The sequence below is a fragment of the Lacerta agilis genome, chromosome 4 (assembly GCF_009819535.1).
Source record: "Lacerta agilis isolate rLacAgi1 chromosome 4, rLacAgi1.pri, whole genome shotgun sequence".
NCBI classification, from domain to species: domain Eukaryota; kingdom Metazoa; phylum Chordata; class Lepidosauria; order Squamata; family Lacertidae; genus Lacerta; species Lacerta agilis.
Genome location: NC_046315.1, coordinates 80,754,179 through 80,776,121, shown reverse-complemented (window position 1 = coordinate 80,776,121; position 21,943 = coordinate 80,754,179). Strand labels below are relative to the sequence as shown.

General features: G+C 41.8%; 2 protein-coding genes and 1 long non-coding RNA gene across 10 annotated transcripts in view; 2 read left to right on the top strand and 1 right to left on the bottom strand.

The window, feature by feature from the left end:
* The window catches only part of PCCA (propionyl-CoA carboxylase subunit alpha), a 219,784-nt gene extending 217,237 nt beyond the window's left edge, over positions 1-2,547 (top strand). For both annotated transcript variants that reach the window (XM_033147813.1, XM_033147812.1), the window contains one exon: positions 2,176-2,547. In XM_033147813.1, the coding sequence (XP_033003704.1) occupies positions 2,176-2,244 (69 nt within the window). In that variant the 3' untranslated portion in view covers positions 2,245-2,547. The remainder of the gene's footprint in view (positions 1-2,175) is intronic.
* Positions 1-21,243, bottom strand: part of GGACT (gamma-glutamylamine cyclotransferase) — a 50,092-nt gene extending 28,849 nt beyond the window's left edge. For 4 of the 7 annotated variants that reach the window (XR_004426502.1, XR_004426501.1, XR_004426503.1 and 1 more), the window contains exons 1-3: positions 21,137-21,243; positions 4,931-5,430; positions 3,796-3,924 (exon numbers count right to left, since the gene is read on the bottom strand). Coding sequence is in view for 1 of the 7 variants with exons in the window: in XM_033147815.1 (XP_033003706.1) it covers positions 4,940-5,413 (474 nt within the window). In the remaining 6 variants the exon portion in view is untranslated. Of the gene's footprint in view, positions 1-3,437; positions 3,925-4,930; positions 5,431-21,136 lie in introns of those variants that run through there. The other 3 variants (XR_004426506.1, XR_004426505.1, XM_033147815.1) reach the window with 2 other exon arrangements.
* On the top strand, positions 13,030-15,321 carry LOC117046064. The gene is made up of 2 exons (XR_004426507.1): positions 13,030-13,123; positions 14,571-15,321. It is a non-coding gene; the product is annotated as an uncharacterized LOC117046064 (long non-coding RNA).
* Positions 21,244-21,943: the final 700 nt, after the last annotated feature.

Genomic DNA, 21,943 nt, shown 5'->3' with positions numbered 1-21,943 from the left:
GTCACTTGTCAAGTTGAGCACAAGCTTTATTTTTGAAAATAGATTTTATTATTGGCATCAATCTTGAACCTTATTGCACTGTTCTGTAACTGTGTGGTGACGCACAGACTTTGAATTCACAAATGTTTATCAAATGTTCAGAATGATTTGTCTTGGCTGCAGCCTTTCTGTTCAGATTTGGCCTATTTGGCCTACAATCCAATAGTTACAGTAGATGCCCTTTGAGTCAAGTGTGCTTGTGCTGGATTGTGGTCCTAGAAATCAGAATCCGTGCCTTTGTAATTTCACTAATTGTTCAGCTAGGCAGTCCCAAAACATGTCATGCACAAACAGACTTTAGGACCACAATGCAGAGCATATGGACTAAACTTTACACACAAGTGGTGCTTCTTTTTAAAACAAACAGTTCACTGCCCCTTCACGTGTCAAGCTTTTAAAAGTGATTCATCCCAGTGGGTATGTGGAGGTAGTCACAAAGTTCTTTAGGTTGTTATGATATTGCAGAATACTTAGGTGATGTGATCTCTGTGTTTGCTTTTTCTAATTACCAGGCACAGTGCAAGTCCCATTTTTAAGCCCAATTCTAAACAACACAAGGAGCCTCCCTAAGTACAGCACTTGATTCTCCAACTCATGGAAGGGTGAAAAAAAAGCAGATGTGGATGTGCCAGAAGGAGTAGGGCTTGGCAGTGTGCCCCTGCTGTCCCTCACATGACTGTGTTGTGCATAGACATGGAATACTCAGACAGGGCAGTACTTCATGTATATATAAATGTCAGACACATTTGTGTGTCTGCAGAGATGATAACTGGAAACAACTGTAGTTACAGTTAAGCAACCTTTTTAAAAAATATATATCAATGGAATTAATGTGTGTTAGTGTTTTTCCCCCCCACAGAACCTCTGTGAAAATACATTATTTGGTAAAAGAAAAAATAGTTCCTGGTAGGCAATTTATAAGTGGCCTGGGTTTGTTTTTGTCTAGTGTGTATATTAGGACTAGGCGATACCAGCTTTTCAACATCGTGGTGTATCGCCAGTAAAACCTTGTGGTTTGGTGATATACCGTGATGCTGAAAAAACAAGCTGCAATTGGCCTCTGCCCACGAGGCACCGGGTGAAACTGCCCCAGCTCTCACCATGAGAGCTGAGGTGGTTTCACCCAGTGTTTGCGTAGCTCAGCTGGGGATCAGGAAGGCTCCCCCTCCCCAACTGAGACAGCCCTGGTGTGAGCAGGCAGTGTTGGGGCTCCTTTAACTCTTGCTGTGGGAAGCGGCACCTGCACTCCCTTCAGCTGCACAGTTTCATGGAGCCACCAGCTCACAAGCACCAGCGCAGCGCTGGGTGCTCCTTTAACTGCTTGGCTGAGGCAAGGGCAACCACACAGTCCAGCAGTTTAAAGATGCAGAGAGAAGAACAAGCTGCATCAGCGCCTCACCGATACAGCTTGTTTCTCCCTCTGTGCTGTATGAGGGCAGAGTTTGGATGGTTGCTTCACTCAGCGGTATATCGCTGGTGAAACCACCTCTGCTCCTGAGTCCCTCTTCTAGCAGCAGCCGCTAGAGGAAGGCACTCTTGACTCCCTCCAGCAGACAGACTCAGTGGTGGTCTGCTCCTCAAACTGGTCCTGGGCAATATATCGCCCAGGCCTAGTGTGTATTTGAATTTTAAAGCCCATTTCTTCAGAAATGGTTATATGACATTTACAGTTGGGGGTGGGGGGACCAACCAACCCTCTTGTGCTCCAAACTGCATAGTTTGTAGATTTACTTTGGCACAAGCACCAAAGGTGATTTACAATAAAAATGCTAAACAACTGCAGCAATGAAAAGCAACAAACAAAACCAGCATCAAGCACAGTGCTATTTTAAAATAGTGTAAAAATTGTTTGATATTTACCAAAATCACCTTTAATAAAATCCAGATGTTAAAACACACACAGAGAGAAACAAACGTCTTAATTGTTTTGGATAGAAAGGAAGCACAATTAAAAACTTGGGCAATGTGTTTGATTATGTTCCAGGACATGCTTTTTAGATTTCTGTTTCATGTTTTATAAGGTCTTTAAAATGGAAATCTACCACTTATTTTCTTTGCACAGCCAACTGCAATTAAAAAAAGATCCTTGGCCTTGTTTTCAGAATCAAATTGATTTTTTCTTCCTTTGCACTGCAGGTGAAAGCTGTACACTGCAAAGCTGGTGAAACTGTCGGGGAAGGAGATGAGCTTGTGGAACTGGAATGAAACTATTTATTTCATATGTTGCCACAATTGGACGATCACCTTCTATGTTCCTCCACAAATTCAAATGAACATTAAGGTAGCAAGCAAATTATGTAAACTAAATCGATGCAATGGTGTGTTTTTTAAACTATCTTAAACAAGAGGCAAGGGTCCATGGTTTACCTTGCTGAGACTGAACTTAAAATTGCCTCTGGATCTCATATATCACTCCTTTTATAAATACCTGTACATATGGGATTTGTAATTCTCTTCTGCAGTTCTAATGCTATCAAACAAATTAATAAAAGCATTTTTGCATATAAATTGTGTCATTTAAAGCATTCACAACTTTGGTAAAAAGGTAAAGGGACTCGCTTTCCTGGCCGAGGGAGCCGGCGTACAGTTTCTGGGTCATGTGGCCAGCATGACTAAGTTGCGCGGTTCTGGCAAACCAGAGCAGCGCATGGAAATGCAGTTTACCTTCCCCCTACCTGTATACCATTTTTATAAAAATAAGCAAAGGGTGAGTTTTAATTGGCCAATAGGCATGGGGAACCTCTAGCTCATGGGCTAAACTAAATCTGACAATGATCCTGATATGACCTCATGCGTGGGGTTAGGAAAAGATATGACTGCAAAGGAACAATCAGGAGTCTTAAGGAAGTTTCCAGTTCCTCCTTGGCAAGTGACACTTGTTTTTAGTACAGTGGTACCTCTGGTTACGTACTTAATTCGTTCCGGAGTTCCGTTCTTAACCTGAAACTGTTCTTAACCTGAAGCACCACTTTAGCTAATGTGACCTCCCACTGCTGCTGCGCCGCCAGAGCACAATTTCTGTTCTTATTCTGAAGCAAAGTTCTTAACCTGAAGCGTTATTTCTGGGCGTATGTAACCCGAGGTACCACTGTACCTTTTAAATCTGGTGTGCAATGCAAGCCCCACTGGGATTGGTTTTACTCCGGCACCTCCAACTGGGAACTCCTGAGTGCAGCTGCTCCCTACTGAAAGCACGGCTGGAAGCTCATCATGAGAACCAACAGACCCTAGCCTGATCCTCTTTATCACCCCACACCAGGTGCATGCACTGTCATAACTCTTGTGACTATAGTAGTATCCCACACAGCAAGTCCCCACATCTAGATTTAATTTACAATAATAATGACAAATGTTTTAAGTAAATCATACTAAGCAGTTTTTTAAGTAATACAAATATACATAATTTTAAAAATATCTATTACAAATTTTCTCATTATTTACAGTCAAAGATTAATAAACTGAATTTTGTCAAAATTTATACCACTATCACTCTACAATTAAAACAATCTGCTATCACCTTATTTTTACTTGGGAGCCTAACAAAAGCAAAAGAAAGAATGGATTGTGTAAGAGAGAGCTGGAACAAAGACATGAACATAAGTGAGCAATTGTATGTGTACAACCTTAAATAGTAGGATAATTAATGCAATAGTAGGAATAGCATTGTGTGTCTAATTAATATCAGGAACTGCTCTGCCCTTCAGTTGTACAGCAAGGTCACATTGGGTACTTAAGAAATTCAATAATATAACCAACCTTAAAAACTGCTTTCTTGCAGTTTTCTTGAGAATCGGCCTTCTTCCCTGTTGGCATATTTCAAAATTCTGAGCTATAAATGAAAAGAGGTTGTTGATCCTATTCAATAGTCTGTGGTCATTTATGGAGCTGAAACAGACAGGAGGATAATGTAAATATACTAAAACCTAATGAATAGAAACTATTATGTCCAGAAAGGTGGACAAATAAATGAAGAATCAGAGGGCTCCACATCACTTTGTGAGTCAATATTCTCTTAGTTCCTTCCCCCTCCTGAACCATAACTTTCTCTGGAGCTCTTAAGGCCCATTTGACAAGTGTGGCCCATAGCAGCACTATAAGGTCAACCCATTTCAATTCATGGATTTCGTAGTCATGCTAGTGATATACTGCCTGCAGGATCAGAGGTAACATGCCTCTAATATCACTTGCTGGGAACAGCAGCAGGAGGTACATGGCCTTTCTGATCTGCTTGTAGGTCTCACATAGGCATCTGGCTGGCCCGTGTGAGAAAAAGGATGCTGGCCTAAGGAGGCCTTTTGTCTCATCCAGCAGGGCTGTTCTTAAGTTTTTAACTTGCTGGTCCAAAGCAATGCCACTCCAGAACAATGCCACATATCATGAGAGCCTGATGCTCTCATCATTTTTGCCCTCCATGCCCACTTAGAGCACCTGAAAGCCAGAGGACTGGACTTTGAGGGCATCAGCAAAGAGAATTCCCTTAGTGAACTCATTTGTCTCACAGTGAACTCATTTGGATCTCTTACAGGGGCCATTTCCTTGCTTATGTGAAGGTTGTACAGTAATGCAAAAAGTTTGTTGCAAGCTGGAGGTTCTTTATCCCCCACTACATTGCTAAAAAATACTGCAGTATTTTATCTTTGCTTTGCAAAACAGTATTCCCCCCCAGCTCTTGATCGAGTTTTAAACAGAGAACTACAGAATTAAAGACACACCATCCATGCATCTTGCATGATGACTAGGCAAGTTTAGTCTGAAAACCTGACTAGAACCTAAAATATTGGCTTGAAGGCAACTATACAGTATTATGGTCCGAAACATTAGTGCTTACTTTCTGTAAAAATGCTAGAGATTTTACTCAACTTCTTGATAATATGTCCATATCAGCTTTTACCTTCCAGTTTCAATCTCTGCTTTCCCTTAGTACATATGGAAGCCCATGTTTCCCAAAGGAATCATAGTTGTCATAGTAAGGGAGATGTATCCACTCTGGCTGGTAAGTGGTGGTGCTATACACATAGCATTCCAGGATGCTGTTAACAGCTGGTGTCCCTTCAGGTGGACTACTTTCATCTTCCTGCTCAACTACTTCAATTCTCACTGGGGTACGCTGATACATGTCTGGACAACTTTCAAACTCATCAAGGAATTGCAACATCTGGTCATTGACAGCATAAATCTCTCCAGTGACACGGTATCCCGTTCCTGGGATATTCAGCAAATAAGGAATGTTGTATTTCCCGGCAATCACTAGGGGGTATTTCTCCACTGTGAGCCCCCTGCCCTGGAATCTGGCTGTCCCATTAGCACCATTTATCATGTACGAGTAGTTTGGCTGGCCTTTCTTAAGTGTCCCATAGACAAAGACATGAACCATTCTTCTGACGAAAGCAACTGAAATAAACAAAAATAAGCCTTGATACATTATCACATTTTGAGTAAACATTGTTCTTTAAAAGCTTGTTATTACAACAATATTTAGCAAATACAGTTGCTTAAAAACAATCAAAGGAATACAAGCTGGCTATTTTTCTAACTCCAGTTATAATTTACAATACAAGTGTTAAAAGGAAGCAAGCAAAGATCATAGCAAAAATAAGAAATGGCTGCTTGTTGTTCGACAGTGAGCACTCCAGTTATCAGTTCACACTGTCCAATTCCTTCATGTAATAGTGTATGTAGTCACAAGATTTAGTATGAACCGGGCCATCTAATCTAAGCAACCATTTTAAGGATCCCATTGTTTTCAGCATGTATGTACAACCCAACTCTTTCTGCAAGTGAGCATGTATGTGGTTGGTTTGGTTACTGTATATGAATTCCAGTTGACATACGCATTACCAAAAGTTATGACAGGCCTTCATGTACATGATGTAGCCATTATGTACAGTACCTGCTCTGCAATCTGTGTATTAAGTATGTCTCAAGTATGTCTCAGAAGCAATCTATTTTTTAAAAATCCCTGTGAATGCAAAGGTGGTATGTTATTTTAACAATGCTACCTCCTTGGGTCCAACAGATATTAAAACAAATTCACAGGAGGGATGTGTGTACGTTTGGAATATTGAGCAAAATACTGGACCAGCTCTGGAAATCCACAAGCCACCAAAGGATTGTGTGTGAAATACACCACCACTTTTGAAAGTAGAGAAAGGATACAAAGTCAGAATCACTTAAATATTACTCCCAAAAAACCCTTCCCCCCTTTGGGGTTAGTGCATTTAATTCTATTATTTCTATTTATAGACCACTTACAGTCTGAAAGACACAGACACACAGAACCCTTTTCATTGCCCTTAGTTCCATGGTATACCAAGGAGTAGAACAGGCTCCACAATGCCAACCAGGACACTCGGGTGCGACAGTGTCGAAGAGCTGTACACACACCCTGGGAAGGCCAACCTTTTGTTAATTCCAACCTTCAGGTCAGTGGCATCAATCTCACCATGTAAGGGGGACTGGGTTTTTATACCCCAACCCAGCTAGGAGCTGATGCAAGAGGTAGTAAGATGCCTCATTCAAAGGGCAGCCATTTTCTTGGCTCTTGGTCAGACAAGCCCCTAATTCTTACTCCAGCTTTAAAGCAGAGTTGAATATCGGCTTCCTCAAAAGACAAATTTGCAAGGCTTACACAATGGTCACTGCTCATATCCTGCCAAAGACCTAGTCTTCATTGCATTACACCATTTCCAAAATGTTTGATGTTTCACACCAGGAGATGTCTGTCACAGATTGTGACTCTAGCTTTTGGCATGAGTGTGGCGCTAGTGTTTTGCAATACACCTGGCTGACAATTTTGATGTTCTATTTTGGGAACAGCTTTCCCAGTGTAGGGCAAAAGAGCCTCCAATTTACTAAAGTAATGAAAAGGTTTCCATTTTATTCCTTGGCTACTGTTCAAAGTATTCTGCCTCCCAGATGAACCTTTCTCCCTCCCTTCATGATGTTTCTGTCCAACTAAAGCCCAGAACATCTGATGCTTTCCCAAATTTTGCTATCAGTCATGAACTGCTAGGAGAGACAGCCTCCCCCCCCCCAACACAGCAGTTTGGTCTTTAATTGCCAGATGCAGAAAATCTTCAGAAGGTGAGCAGGACACCTGGCCCTCACTTTAGACAGAGGGTCATTATGAGGTGTATTCAATTTTTTCCTATTCTTTCATAACAGTTCATTTATTTATTAAGGGAGGATGTAGTGCATATTTTTGTGAATAAAAAGCAGAGGCACATTTCATTATTGTGGCTCAAGAGGTTTACTTTCAGAGAATGTTAAGATTAAGAGAGCCAGGGTGATAGAATAGAGAAGAGACTGTGCTTCCAGTCTAGTCATTTCATGTGGAATGGCCATGCTCCATTTGCTCCCTAATTACAGGGCATTCACAAAATACTATCTAAGAAGACATCCAATTATTGTGTTCCTGTATTTCCCCTGCAATTTTTCTTTCTTCTTGGACAGTCTTTTCTCATGCCCACCCCCTCAAATTTCAGAAGAACAGAAGGGTTGCTCAGCCTTCCCAGGTGCAGATGTCTTTAGCACTCTTCTTGTTAAAAGGGTGTGGCTTTGATGTGGGCCATGACCTATCAGGAAAGTGAACCTATCACCACTTAGCACATATAACATTTGTGATGGGTGTCACTTAATGACCCAATTTGGGTCGTCCCCCCCTCAGTCAATTGAGGAAAAGCATGCTTATAACACCATAATGCTATCATGCTCTAATTATGGTGTTGTAACATAAATATCTCACTTTTATGTAATAAAAAAGGGAAAATAATTTTAGCCATAATTAAAAGCTCAATTAAAAAAGTTAGAATGGGCTCATAAAACAGTAACTCCCACAAGAGTTAGCAGTGAATATGTGCTGAGCGGCACGTGGCCCAACCCACAGCAATGATGTCACACACAATGGCGTGGATACAGCATAGTTGTAGAAACAAAAAAGTGCACTACTCCCAACAGTGTGCAAAGTCAATTAAAATTCAATTCAAACATTATAAACAGAAGACCTGGCTGGAACAAGGAGCACAGCTGCCTGGAAGCAACCAAAGACTAAAAAATTAAGATGGCTTCTCCAAAGGTATGTCCTGCTTTCCTTACCCTTTTAAGATTTCTCAGTGTCTACAAGCATGTAGACAGGGGTGATCCAGTAGGCATTATATACTTGTGGAACCTGCATACCCTCCAACATTTCTCCAATGAAAATAGAAGTGTCCTATTTCTTCATAATAATCATAATATTCCAACATATATAACGTTTTTTTAAAGTTCCTATACAGGTCTGTCTTCAGATGTATTCTAAAGGTTGTATAATTACTTACTTCCTTGGGTTGGGGGGTCACATAACTCCATACCTTCCAACATTTATCTTATGGAAAGAGGGACATCCCAAGGAAAAGATTTGATCCAGGATCAAATCTGAAACCAAGACGGCTTCTGTAAATCTGGGACTGTCCCTGGAAAATAGGGACACTTGGAGGGTCTGAACCTGCAGAGTCCCAGCAACTGCCTCTACCAGGGAGTAGGTAGGTCTCACAAAATCCTTTAACAATTCATTTCACATGCATTTCACAAGCCATTCTCTCTTGACACACAATCTGGAAATTACCAGTGTAGCACCTATAAATATGACCCTAGCAGTCCCTGGTTCCCTTCCCATCTCCCTAGTTGAGAGTCAGTGTGGACTCATGATCAGAGTTTTAGTCTATAGCTAGGGAGGCATATTCAAATTCTCCCTTAGCTAACCAAGGGAATTTTAGGCCAGTCGCTGGGTCTAGCCTAGCCCACCTCATAGGTTGTTGGGAGGATAACAAGGGGAAGAAGAGTACCATATATACTGCCTTCAGCTTCCTGGAGGAAGAGAGATAGAAATAAAACACAGTAAAATAAGGTTGGCAGGGGAAATTTCTCAGGCTCAGCTCCTCATACACTATGGAAATTGACAGCGTTTCTGTGAAACCCTTTACACAATCAAAAAGCAGTGCTGAAAAATTCCCAGAGAAAATTAAGCTTACTGGTCAAATACATCCCCTTTGACCACCAGGACTTAACATTGTTCTTATACACCTCAGTGCTGTAGAAATGAATACTATTTTATGAAAACACGAGGCTCTTCTCTCAAAACCACAGTGCTCTTTCCAAAAAGCAACCCTGTTTTGCCCTGATATTTCATCCACATTTAGCATTGTATGTGTACCCTTCATGACATCAAATATACAGCTTGTTCTCCTACAAAGGAAAGAACATTAATATTGGGTTGCTCCAGTTCCTCTTTGAAAGAAAAAAAAATCATTATCTTTCAGATTGTGTTTTGAATAACAAACACAGACCCTTTAGGAAGAAACTTGTCCCAGTGGGAATTGAGAGAGGATCAGAGTTAAGCACTGAAACATGCAATTAATTCCCATTAGGGGATTAGGGCACTCATGTTCACTTTGAATCAGAAAAAGTGAATTGTGAATTAAATTGTTCACAACCAAGAGGTTACTTGTCAGACTTAATAAGTTAAAATATAAAAAGGGGAAATGAAAATCCACATTAAAATCTCCATAGTTAAGTACAGCATCTGCCCACAAAAGATATGCTTCATTTACATTAAGCAATTTCTTTACTGTGCATATGAAGCTATAATTTTTGTGGGGGGGAGGGATAAGTTTCTTAAAGGGAGAGTTTTCATGACTGAAATCAGAAAAAGTTCCTTGCATCTGCAAAGGTTCTGCTAAACATATAGTGCTCTTATTTTGTTCTATGTCTTGGATTCTATTCTTATTTGTCTCTTGTAGGTCAGTGTTAAAAGTATGTCACAAAAGCATGGTAAAATTGGATTGGCATTCCTTCATATATACAGCAAACAAGTTCCACATTGCACAGTAGCCCATAACCTTTGCCAACTTTATGTTAAATGTCAGTTTCATTGCCTGGCTCTTTGCCATAGCCTTTACAACCAGGCACCTAATGTGAAACTTTTTCCAATTTTTAACCAATTCCATCCATGCTGCAACTAACATGAAACATATCAAGGGCTTATGCAGGGTCTTTTTGTTCTTTCCATCCCAAATATTTAGGAGCATCATCAATGGGCATAATGTCACCTCCTGTTTATTTATTTATTTTTTACACCCCTACAGGTCATGTCACGGGGCGCGGGTGGCACTGTGGGTTAAAGCACAGAGCCTAGGGCTTGCTGATCAGGTCGGTGGTTCGAATCCCTGCAACGGGGTGAGCTCCTGTTGCTTGGTCCCAGCTCCTGCCAACCTAGCAGTTCGAAAGCACGTCAAAGTGCAAGTAGATAAATAGGTACTGCTCCAGCAGGAAGGTAAACGGCGTTTCCGTGCGCTGCTCTGGTTCGCCAGAAGAGGCTTTGTCATGCTGGTCACATGACCCAGAAGCTGTACGCTGACTCCCTCGGCCAGTAACACGAGATGAGCGCCGCAACCCCAGAGTCAGACACGACTGGATCTAATGGTCAGGGGTCCCTTTACCTTTACCTTTAGGTCATGTCCCAGTAGGTCACTACTTTCAGACAACCTCAGCACATACAGAGATGTTGTTCAGTCGTTCAGTCGTGTCCGACTCTTCGTGACCTCATGGACCAGAGCACGCCAGGCACGCCTATCCTTCACTGGCTCCCGCAGTTTGGCCAAACTCATGTTAGTAGCTTCGAGAACACTGTCCAACCATCTCATCCTCTGTCGTCCCCTTCTCCTTGTGCCCTCCATCTTTCCCAACATCAGGGTCTTTTCCAGGGAGTCTTCTCTTCTCATGAGGTGGCCAAAGTACTGGAGCCTCAACTTCAGGATCTGTCCTTCTAGTGAGCACTCAGGGCCGATTTCCTTGAGAATGGATAGGTTTGATATTCTTGCAGTCCATGGGACTCTCAAGAGTCTCCTCCAGCACCATAATTCAAAAGCATCAATTCTTCGGTGATCAGCCTTCTTTATGGTCCAGAGATGAGAACCTCTCTAACCATATTTTCTCCAGCAGTTACAACCAGTGTTAGAAACTTATCACTAAATGGCACCTTAAACCTAGGTTAAGGTTGCCACAATGGAACGTCCAGACACCTTTATTTTTTTGCAGTGAAATCTGTTTTTGTTGTTGTTGTTGATACCAAACAACAAAGGGATCTAACAAAAAAACTGGTAAGTGCAATAACATCATAAAAGCTAACATTCTTTTACACGTAAGGAAAAAAGGTAAATGACCCCTGTACAATTAAGTCCAGCCAAAAGTGACTATGGGGTGCGACGCTCATCTCGCTTCAGGTCGAGGGAGCTGGCGTTTGTCCATAGACAGTTTTCCGGATCATGCAGTCAGCATGACTAAACCATTTCTGGCACAACGGGAAACCGTGACGAGTGCCAGAGCACACAGAAATACTGTTTATTTTTCTGCCGCCGCAGCACCTATTTATCTACTTGCACCGGTATGCTTTCGAACTGCTGGGTTGGCAACAGCTGGGATAAAGCAATGGAAGCTCATCCCATTGTGTGGATTCGAACCGCCGACCTATCAATCAGCAAGTGTAGACACAGCGCCACCCGTGTCCCACTTTTACACGCACCCTGTGCCCACACCCAGATTGTCAGTTTATCGCACCCCAAGCTCCTTTTAATGTTCACTTCCTCCTCCTAGAACATCTTCCCTCTCTATTCCTAGATCATTATTACTTTTGAAGCTGCTGGCACATCCGTCCAACCAAACACCTACGGTATTGCATGGCCATGGGATGGATGGCAGTTCAGAGACCCACTGGTGATCCCCAACCCAGTTCGAGAAAAGCTGTGCAGGGAACATAAAAACTTGCTAACTGTTTTGTGCTATTTTAGGTGGTCTAACAACAGTGCAGCTTTTTGGATTTTTCGCTAATGGCTATGCAAATATTTCATAGGCTATTCAAAAATAACAGACCCGATTTCAAAAGAAATCAGACTAACCTTGAAACCTTCATTTTCTGCAGTCTTCTGTATGAAACAACCCTTTCACCAGCATTCGAAGGTTATTTAGCCACCTTGTGGCAAAAATAAAGAATAGTATTTAATACTGAGTTTCATATGATGAGCTGTCAAAAAACAAAACAACTCCCCACCCCACAACATCAGGCCTTCATAATGGCTGAAATAAAATGTGCTTTTCCTTGTAATCAAAGATTGAAAGTTGATGTTCCAACACTTCACCAATTTTGCCTAGAGAGAAATCAGGCTTTATAATGTACAATATCCTCCAGGACAAAACAACCTATTCAAAAAGATACTGTCATGAAATATTCATAGTGCAGTCATTAAAGTTTAATATCCTGGGAAAATGAGTGAAATCTGTATGTCATCTCTTCAAGCGATTTCTTTTAACTACGACTGACAGCCTATCCAATTGTTGGTACAGCTGATTTGCTTAGGACTATATTTTAAAAGGGGGATGCAAAAAATGACAGAACGTAAAGGCATATTGTGCGACTTGAGAACACCCTTGGCAAACACAAGGATCCCCCAGCCAGGCCAACTGTACATTTCAGACTGTACATTTATTTTAACTAGCTAGTTCAATCGTTAATTTCTATTAGTGATTTCTTTTTTTGGGGGGGGGCTGGCTAAAAAAATATATGTAAAATGAGAGATGGTATAGTACCCAAGACTACATAGTGTGAAGACTGTTTCAGTCTAACCTGTCACAATCTCTTAGGCAGCTTTAAGCAAACCACTACCTTCAAACCCCACCTGCCACAATAAGATGATAATAAAAGCTTATCTACCTTACAGGGTTGTTGTTAAGATTTACATTTACAGAACTAGTGGGAGTGTAATCCTATGAACACATATTATCAAGTAAATGTAATAAAAAGTGGGATTTACTTCCATATATATATATATATATATATATATATATATATATATATATATATATATATGATTTTGTTTTAAAAACACTAATTTGAATGCCCTTTACTTTTCAGTTAGCAGAGGGCCAGCAGTATGACACAGTATATGTGGAGAATGTCTTTATACAGTCCTGTGCATGTGGCAGCGACTCACATACACTGGAGAAAATAGACGGCTGCACTCCACTGGTGGCAGATCCCTGTGTCTTCAGAAAAGTAGGTTCTCTCTCTTTATTCCAGTTTAGTTTATTTATACTGTCCCATAGAGCTGAATATGAGCTCAGTGGCAGAACACCTGCTTTGCATGTAGAAGGTCCCAGGTACTATTCCTGGCATCTGGCAGGACTGGAAATATACTGTCTGAAACCCTGAAGAACCACTGCCAGCCAGTGTGGTCAATATTGATGTGGATGGACCCGTGGTCTGCCTTGATTTAAGGTGGATTACTGTGTTCTTATGTCCCTAACTTAAAGAGAGCCACTGACATACAAGCCAGCTCTCCATTGCCTAGTTCTGCCTTGGGTTTCCATTTTGTGGCCCTCACGGACAGTACACTCGCAATGTACGTGCATTTAACTTGTGCACATTCGGCTTTATGTGCTTGGCATAAAATAAAAGGGGGTAGATGTCCGGGGGGGGGGCACTTGCAAAAAGTTGCAGCCATACTGTACAGTACACTAAAACGCTGAGAAGTGGCTGATACAGATGAGCCAGCAAAAGTAGAGTGCAAGCTGAGAAAGTGTTTATATGTTGCAAAGACCCTTGTGGAGTGCAGCGTGGCTGGGGCACCCTCTACAGAGCATCACAAACCCACACCCCACAGGAGTTCTCACTCAGTAAGCCAAGACCACTCACTGTGCGGAGAGAGAAGATTTTGCCTTAATCTGTCCCCAAATGCAACTCCTTACTTGTCCTAGAGAAGTGAACAGCAACATTTGCTTAAGGGGAGAGGATCTACCCAGAGACATCAATGGGGTAGACACTGAACCTGCCTCTGTCTAGTTAGCACCATCCTGAATTCTGTTCTATAATACCAAGAACAGATACGGAGATTGGACCAGGATTTTTGTTAGAGGATGGGCAGGCTTTTGTGGGGGGGGCAGGCTTTTGTTAGGGGCAGAACCTCATACAGTATTTGTATTAATTTATATTGGTTTTGATTGATTGGGGGGACAGCTGCCCCCCCCAGGCTACGCCCATGGATGCCTTCATTTTGGCCTAGTAACATTAAATGTCTCAAAAGGATAGTGTTACATTGTACTCAAAACCATTTGACAAATCATTCCAATTCATGTAGATCCTATGTGCATTATTCTGGTGGTTCCAGACATGTTAGTATTGAAAGGTTCGTACAATACAATATAGCATCCTACAGTATTTTCCCTTGGCAAAAAAAAAGAGTCCTCACTGTTGGCTCAGGGACCAGATATAGTTACACATTAATTCTTCAGAAGTTTCTGAAAACTGTAGGAAACAGGTGAAAAAACAAAATGTCTTGAACTTTAAACCTGAGCTTAGTCTGTTTGAATAAAGTGAGTTTTAAGGTCACTCTTCACTCAGTACTAACTTTCAAGAAGGACCCACATGCCAGAAGAGACTCCTGGGACTGCATCCTGTTGGTTCTTTGATGCTTTCATTTTGTAACTTGCTATTTTCTTTACAGGGCAGACAACGGGCTTCCTGCTTGGGCCGACCTCTCTCCAACCTCACCAAATACCTCAGAACCGTTTATGGCAAAACACCTTTCTTACATTAGCCAGGGAGGCACCAGTGGAAGCCACGGCACCTTTGAAATCAAGATGTTAGAGTCTCCTCTCAGCAGTCGTCCACTCCAAAACGATGAAGTTCTGGTTTGTGAAAACAAACAGCATTGCAACTACTGGGGTGATAACACTGGGCAATACCTATAAGGCTGGCCTAAATTGTACTTAACAGACTGGTTAACAACCCCTACCCCTGCAACTGTCCAACATTAGATGGCTTATTTGATGCACTGAATCTGAAACAGGATCATTATTTACTTCATTTCTAGCTTGCCTTATGGGTCAAGGAAACCACAAGGAGCTAACAATATCAAATCATTTCTGAAGACATGCATATCAATAACAGTAAGGTACATTTAAAATGTGTACAAAATCCTAAAGGCAACTTCATTACATCTTCATTATCCCTGAGACCCCATATTTGCACAAAAAAATCCCATGCTATGTCCAGTCTTCCAAGAACCAGAATTGAAATCTATTAGAACAGATACATGTTCCTCCGTAGTATGCAACTCGAATATAGGGATTCTGTTGTAAAGAGGATGGTCTTTCTGAAGTTCAATTCACCATAAGATTTCTGTTGGTTTTATATCCACTAGTAAGGTCTTTAAATAATGTAATCTGGGTTAAATAAAATAATTTGGATTAGAGCACCTGCCTTTGGGGGGACTTCCTCTCAAATCAATGTTTAATCTCTTTACAAATGATAACATTATCTCAATACTATCAGTGCATCATGTCTGAACATCAAGTTCAGAGGCCTTTTCAGTGGCTACCTATCAGCTGTGAACTTCCTTGTAGTTCTCTAGAGCAGGGGTTAGCAACCTTTTTCAGCCATGGGCCAGTCCACCATCCCTCAGACCATGTGGTGGGCCGGACTATATTTTGAAAAAATAAAATGAATGAATTCCTATGCCCCAGAAATAACCCAGAAATGCATTTTAAATAAAAGCACACATTCTACTCATGAAAAACACGCTGATCCGCAGACCGTCCGCGGGCCAGATTGAGAAGGCGATTGGGCCGCATCCGGCCCCTCGGGCCTTAGGTTGCCTACCCCTGCCCTAGAGTCTACACTTCAGCAGTATTCTGATGCCGTGACATACATTTCTGTTGAGACTAGCATTTGATAGCTGGCGTTTAACCTAGAGGAGAGCTTATTTTAAGCAACTATGGTTTATCTCTCTTTCAAAAAAGATGCATCTGCATCCAGATGCTGAGATAAGAGTTGGAGAGGGACTCAGCAGAGCGTTAAACAGATAATCCATGCACTCATGGCTGTGGAAGCAAATATAGTGTTGCTTGGAAAAAGAGTCTTCATTCAAGAGTGTCTTCCGCTGGGCAAAATGCATTCACTACTAAAGAGTACAGCAGTCATAGCCTGCAAGATCACCACAAATAATGTATTTTGCTTCATCACTGTTATGTCCTGTCTCAGAACTACAGAAAAATTCTCAAAACTAAATGTTTTAGGTTTTCTTATTCTGTTTCATGGACTCTTCTATCACAAGCTCACTGCATCAATAATCCTCTGTTTACCAAGCCCAAATACTGGACTTTGCCCAGTGGCAGCTGAAATTGGTTGCAACTCTAGGCTATTTCTTTACTTCCCAACATCCTCTGTTAGCTAGTCACCTTAATAATTCTGAATCTCCCATATTTTCCCTTATCTTCATGTCTGGACCTAACAAGATGTTTTTAGCCCAATTTCATCTATGAAACATAGTTCACATAAATAATGTACAGTAATGTTCAGTTAACATTCTACTTCTTCCATGGCTTCCCCATTATGCAAGTCTTTGGGATACGTGTCCATCTTGCTCCCACCCCCACCACATTTTTGTCCATTGCTTGCTGTGAGATGTGGGGGCAGGTCAAGCCACAACTCCTAAGAAAATAAAATATCTGTCCCATGGTTTTCCTACCGAATGGATTAAGATGGTACAGTGCTATCTTATAAAACAACTGCACCCTATTATCACAACTTCTTATTATGACAGAGAGGTTAGTAACAATTAATTCATTACTAACTTTTGTTTAAATGTGGATGTTCAAGTTTATTTCTTTACAAAACCATATTTTATACTAATCTATTCCTGTATAGTTGAATTTTGCACCATAATCCAGTAGCTACCTTGCAGTACAGTATTTCAGCTTTATTCTCAATACCACTAAGCAACTGCTTATGCTTGTTTGTAGATAGAAATTTAAGATTATTAAAGGTTTATATGCTTCTTTATATAGTTAGTGTCAAATGTAGAACAAATTGAATAAAAGCCTTTCTTTTTAATCCACTCATCCTTTGGGGTACAAGGGAATTGCATCTTAACACAAGGGTTAGGTTCTAAGGTTTAAGAAGTAGGCTTGTTTCAAATGTAAAAATTAACCACAATTTAGGATTCAGTTTACATACTAAACTGTGGTTAATCTGAAAAGAACACTTCTGATGTTCTTCCTGTGTATGCCAAAGAGAAAGGAAGTGAGTGTGTGTGTGTAGAAGCCTGTGGTTCACTATCATAACACTAAACAATGGTTAACATTACATCCAAACTCATCTTCCAGGACTATTTAATTGCTCATCTTCCAACATTGTGTATGCAATCAAATGCCAACAGTGCCCTTCAGCTCTCTATATTGGACAAACAGGCCAAACCCTACGCCAAAGGATAAATGGACATAAATCTGATATCAGGAATCACAAGACAGAGAAACCAGTAGGAGAACACTTCAATCTCCCAGGACATTCTATAAAAGATCTCATAGTAGCTGTCTTAATACAAAGAAATTTCAGAAATAGACTGGAAAGAGAAGTGGCTGAATTGCAACTAATCACCAAACTTAAAACCATGGAGAAACCTGGTTTGAACAAAGACATTGGATTCTTATCTCATTATACATAACAAAGCCATCTTCAGCCATCTCACCCCTTGCCTTTCCCTGCAAGACTAATTGCAGCCGTTAAGAGTCGTCAACAGGTTTTCCACACTTATCAGCCTATCACCCATTCCCACCACCCTTCTGAGTAATACCCCTCCCCACTCCCCCACTATATTTAAGGATCTGGTGACTTCTGTTTCAGTGTATCTGAAGAAGTGTGCATGCACACGAAAGCTCATACCAGGAACAAACCCAGTTGGTCTCTAAGGTGCTACTAGAAAGAATTTCCGATTTTGTTTTGACTATGGCAGACCAACACGGCTACCCACCTGTATCCAAATAAAGCCTTTGTGAAGCATATCAGTGTCCAGCAACCATAAAAAGAAGTATGAAAAATCAAACAGACTAGCTACAGAATAAGAAGATATATAGCCAAACAGTTGAATTAGCTCTCAGACACCAATGTAATCTTTTTAGACCTGTCAGAGCACATACACTTATTAATTTACAGTTGCAACAGCAATGTGATGGGTTGCTGCCATAAAAATACTTCAATATCCAAAAATGTATTGTGGAAGAACCATAGCTCAATATTACAGTAACTGCTTACCAAGCAGAAGGCCAAAGCTTCAATCCCCAGCATCTCCCAAGTAGGACTAGGAAAAACTCCTGTCTGAAACCCTGGAGAGCAGCTGCCGCTAGTATATAGCAATACTGAGCTAGATGGAGACCAGTCTGACTGGATATGATACAAGTTCTCATGTTCCTAGCGACATGGCTATGCATGTCACACACCTACACCTTTAAGATAACCTTGAAGTTAGGTTAGTCACTTGCCAAGGACGCAACAGGTATTCCTGCTAGACAAGTTGCTTCCAGATGCTCAAGGTATATAGGTATACACATACAGGTATATAGACTCCATAAAAACACACACACACACGCACACACAAACATTGTCCTTTTCTGCAAGGCTATCCTAAGGACATAATTCATTCACAGAAATTCTGTATTTAAAAAACTCAAAAGTGCAGGGAGTAATGGGTACAAAAAGTTTGAAGTATTGCATAGGCTTCTGTGTAGTACACCCTTGATGATCCCCAAGGAATGCTAAGGGATTAGCAACAGGCACATCAGAATTCTCTATAAGATATATAATACAGGCAAGGTCTTGAAATATGCAGTACAGACATACCTTGTGTTACGTATGCTGCGGGATGCATATGTTCGGGATACACACTGCGGCGACCCAGAAGCAACGGAACGGGTTTCTTCCGGTTTCGTCGCATCGCGCATGCGCAGAAGCGTGCAGTGACATCACACGCATGTGCAGAAGTGCCAAATCGCGTCACGCACATGCAGCACTTCATGATACGGACGTCGCAGGTTACGAACGGGGCTCCGGAACGGATCCCGTTCGTAACCAGAGGTACCACTGTATTGCATTTGCATGCCAATACATGCCTGAAACAAGATGTACCGGTATTACCAATGTGGTGCCCTCCAGATGCTGCTGGACTGCAACACCTTTAGTCTCTGACCACCAGCCATGTTGTCTGGGGCTAGGAGCTGTAGGCCAACCATAGGCTTAGGATTTTTCTTAGAGGGGGCAGGCCTTTTGTTAGGGGAGGTAGAACCTCAGTTAGCTATGCTTTTACAGTATATTGATTTTTATTGATTTAGGGGAACAGCTGCCTCTCCCAGCCTCCAGCCCCGGCTATGCTCTTGAGTCCAACAACACCTGGAGGGTACCACAGCACTGTCCTGCAAGGCAAATGGCAACACACATCACACTCACCATTTAATTAACTGTCCAGAGCACCCCACTGAGAATGTAGGTTCTGCACCACATATTAGAAAAGGCAAAAGGCCATCTTATTCCAGAAATTGGTATCCAATCACCAAAAGACAAAATACCAGATTCAGTAGCCTGCCACCCCTTGGTTTTAAGGTCTGTTAAAAGCTAAACAGAGGAAGAAGGCCCAACTAAAGGAGTATGATAAAATCCAAACCAGATACAAATATAAAATATCTGCAATAAATACACAAACCATATAACACTGCTAGGATTAAAAACCCAAATCTATGGATGTGATTCCCAGGGGAAAGAATTGCAATAATGAAAAAAAAAAAATTTGAGTCAACGTGAAACAATAAATTCAAGTAAACTCTGTTCCAACTGTAGTTTTGGCTGACAGTTTTACAAAAGACAAAAAACAGTTACTGTTGTGATATAAACCTATCAGGTTCACAGCTGAAAGTGCATGCTTATGTTACAACTACCTGAGTTGATCTTGAAGTTTGTATTACAAGACTAATGTTGACAGATGGAGCCATAAATATTGTGCTTACTGCAAATGTTCAGTCACTACAACTCCCCAAGCATCCCTCTCTCCCTGTTTGTTGTCAAAATATAAAAATAAGACATTTTAGAAAATAACTGTGCATCCCTACCCACAACTTGCCATTTGATTCTGAGCCATATTTTTCATTGCCTCTATAAGGGCTAATAACTTTTTAAAACAACATCTAGAATTAAACTTTGTACAATGTTATGATAGCTTTCCCCTGAAAATGTATAGCACTACAAGTCCCTTTGTGGTGTAGCCATGGCAATTATGGCAAACTATCAAAAGTCCTGCGCCTTTTACATTTTTGGCCTGACTAAAGTGTAAGGTTGGGGAGGAACCTTCCCTTTTGGGCGGGGTGTGTGTTTGACATTCTGTTCAACGCTCAGTTAATGTTACCTGCTACAAATCTAGCTAGTAAGGCACTTCATGGTCTCCTTAAACTTTCACTGGAGAAAATGAAGCACGTTTTAATTTACCCCCCCCCCCCAAAAAAAAACACAGCTATTAAAAAAAAACCCTTGCAAATAATTCAGTGATTTTATATATTCATAGTCAAAAGCCAAGGGACCTAAAGCAGCAGAAATATAATATTAATATCATAAGAAATAGGAAAAAATACGTGTTAGTCGTAGCGCTCTTGCAGCAGTGAATAAGCGTGCAAAAAGGCCTTGACGCGCATCCAATTACATCGCGAATAACACAGTTTTAACAGGAAACTGTGCACACAAAGCACGTCGGTATCGTAACTCGGGCGCTTCTAATGCAGTGGAACGTGTGCGGGTGTATCCGCGTCTAAAATGATGGAATTTGCTCTGCGCAGCTGCAAGCTGGTTGAGGCAAACAAGTGACTCTCTATATTCTACAACCCTCGAGCGAATCCGACGCTCGCCCTACGACAGGTTCCAAGAGGCGCCAACCAATCAGGCTTTCCTCCTCCTCTCACGTGATTCCCCCCCCCAGTCCCAGCTGGCGCGCGCCGATTTAAAAGCCAACACCTGAAAGAAAACGGTTGGCTAAAAGAGTTAGGCGGGGGAGGGGGAGTGAGAACAGAGAAACTGCGCGCGCCTTCCTTTCCTCTCCCGAGCCCACCCACTCTCTCCAACATCACATGACCTCGCTTTTAACCAATAACCTGTTTTTTAAAAAAATCTATAAGCAACCCGCCCGGTTCTCCCACTTCTTCCCTCGCGCTCGCATATTTAAAAAAGGCGGCAAACCGTTTGAAGAAAGAAGCTCACCCGCCAGTTTGAACAGCCGTGTTTAGAGACCGGTCCTAATGCACTTGCCAATCACACAAACTTGCTCCGGCCGCTTCCGGAGTGCGCCGTTGCCCTTTAGAACCTGAGGGAGTGGGCGGGGCTGCTCCGCGTTCTCCACAGAGAGTTGGTTAGAGTTGCCCTTTCACGTGCTGAAGACGGGATCGATGCTCATTCTGTGGGGGGGGGGTGGTCTTTTGACTTTTTAAACCTTTTGAAAACTGTAGCGCTAACACGCCACTATCATCCCAACATTTCACGAGGAGGAAAGGGAGCCGAAGCCGAGGGAGGATTGATTTATTACACTCTTGTATGAAGTAGGAGCTGTTACCCCAAGTCCCAGTGAACTCAATGGAACTGAGACTGCGCCATCTAGCGCAGGTATTTCACGCTGCTGGAGATTAGGGCTAAATCGTGCCGGAAGTTGGGCAGGTGGGTATCACTCTTCAACTGTCCAGCTCTGTGGGCGCCTTCGGCGAGCTATTACTCCCGCCTTTTCCAAGAGATGATTGACGTTTCTTCAACGTGACAGAATCAGCGGAAGGAGGAACGACCGGAGGAAAGAAGGCGGCGAGGAAAGCCGCCGTTGTCTAGGCAACCTTACGCCTGCGCAGTGCGGCGGGAAGGGCAGGCGCGATTAACTTTCTTCAGTGAAGGCAGCGGGCAGAAGCCACTCGTCACCTAATAGTATGTGGCAGCCCCGTTCCTATGTCTGCTCACTTGGGAGGTAAGTTCACTAACTTCTGTGAAGCTTGCATGTTACGTGTTAAGATTTTTTTTGGAATATAT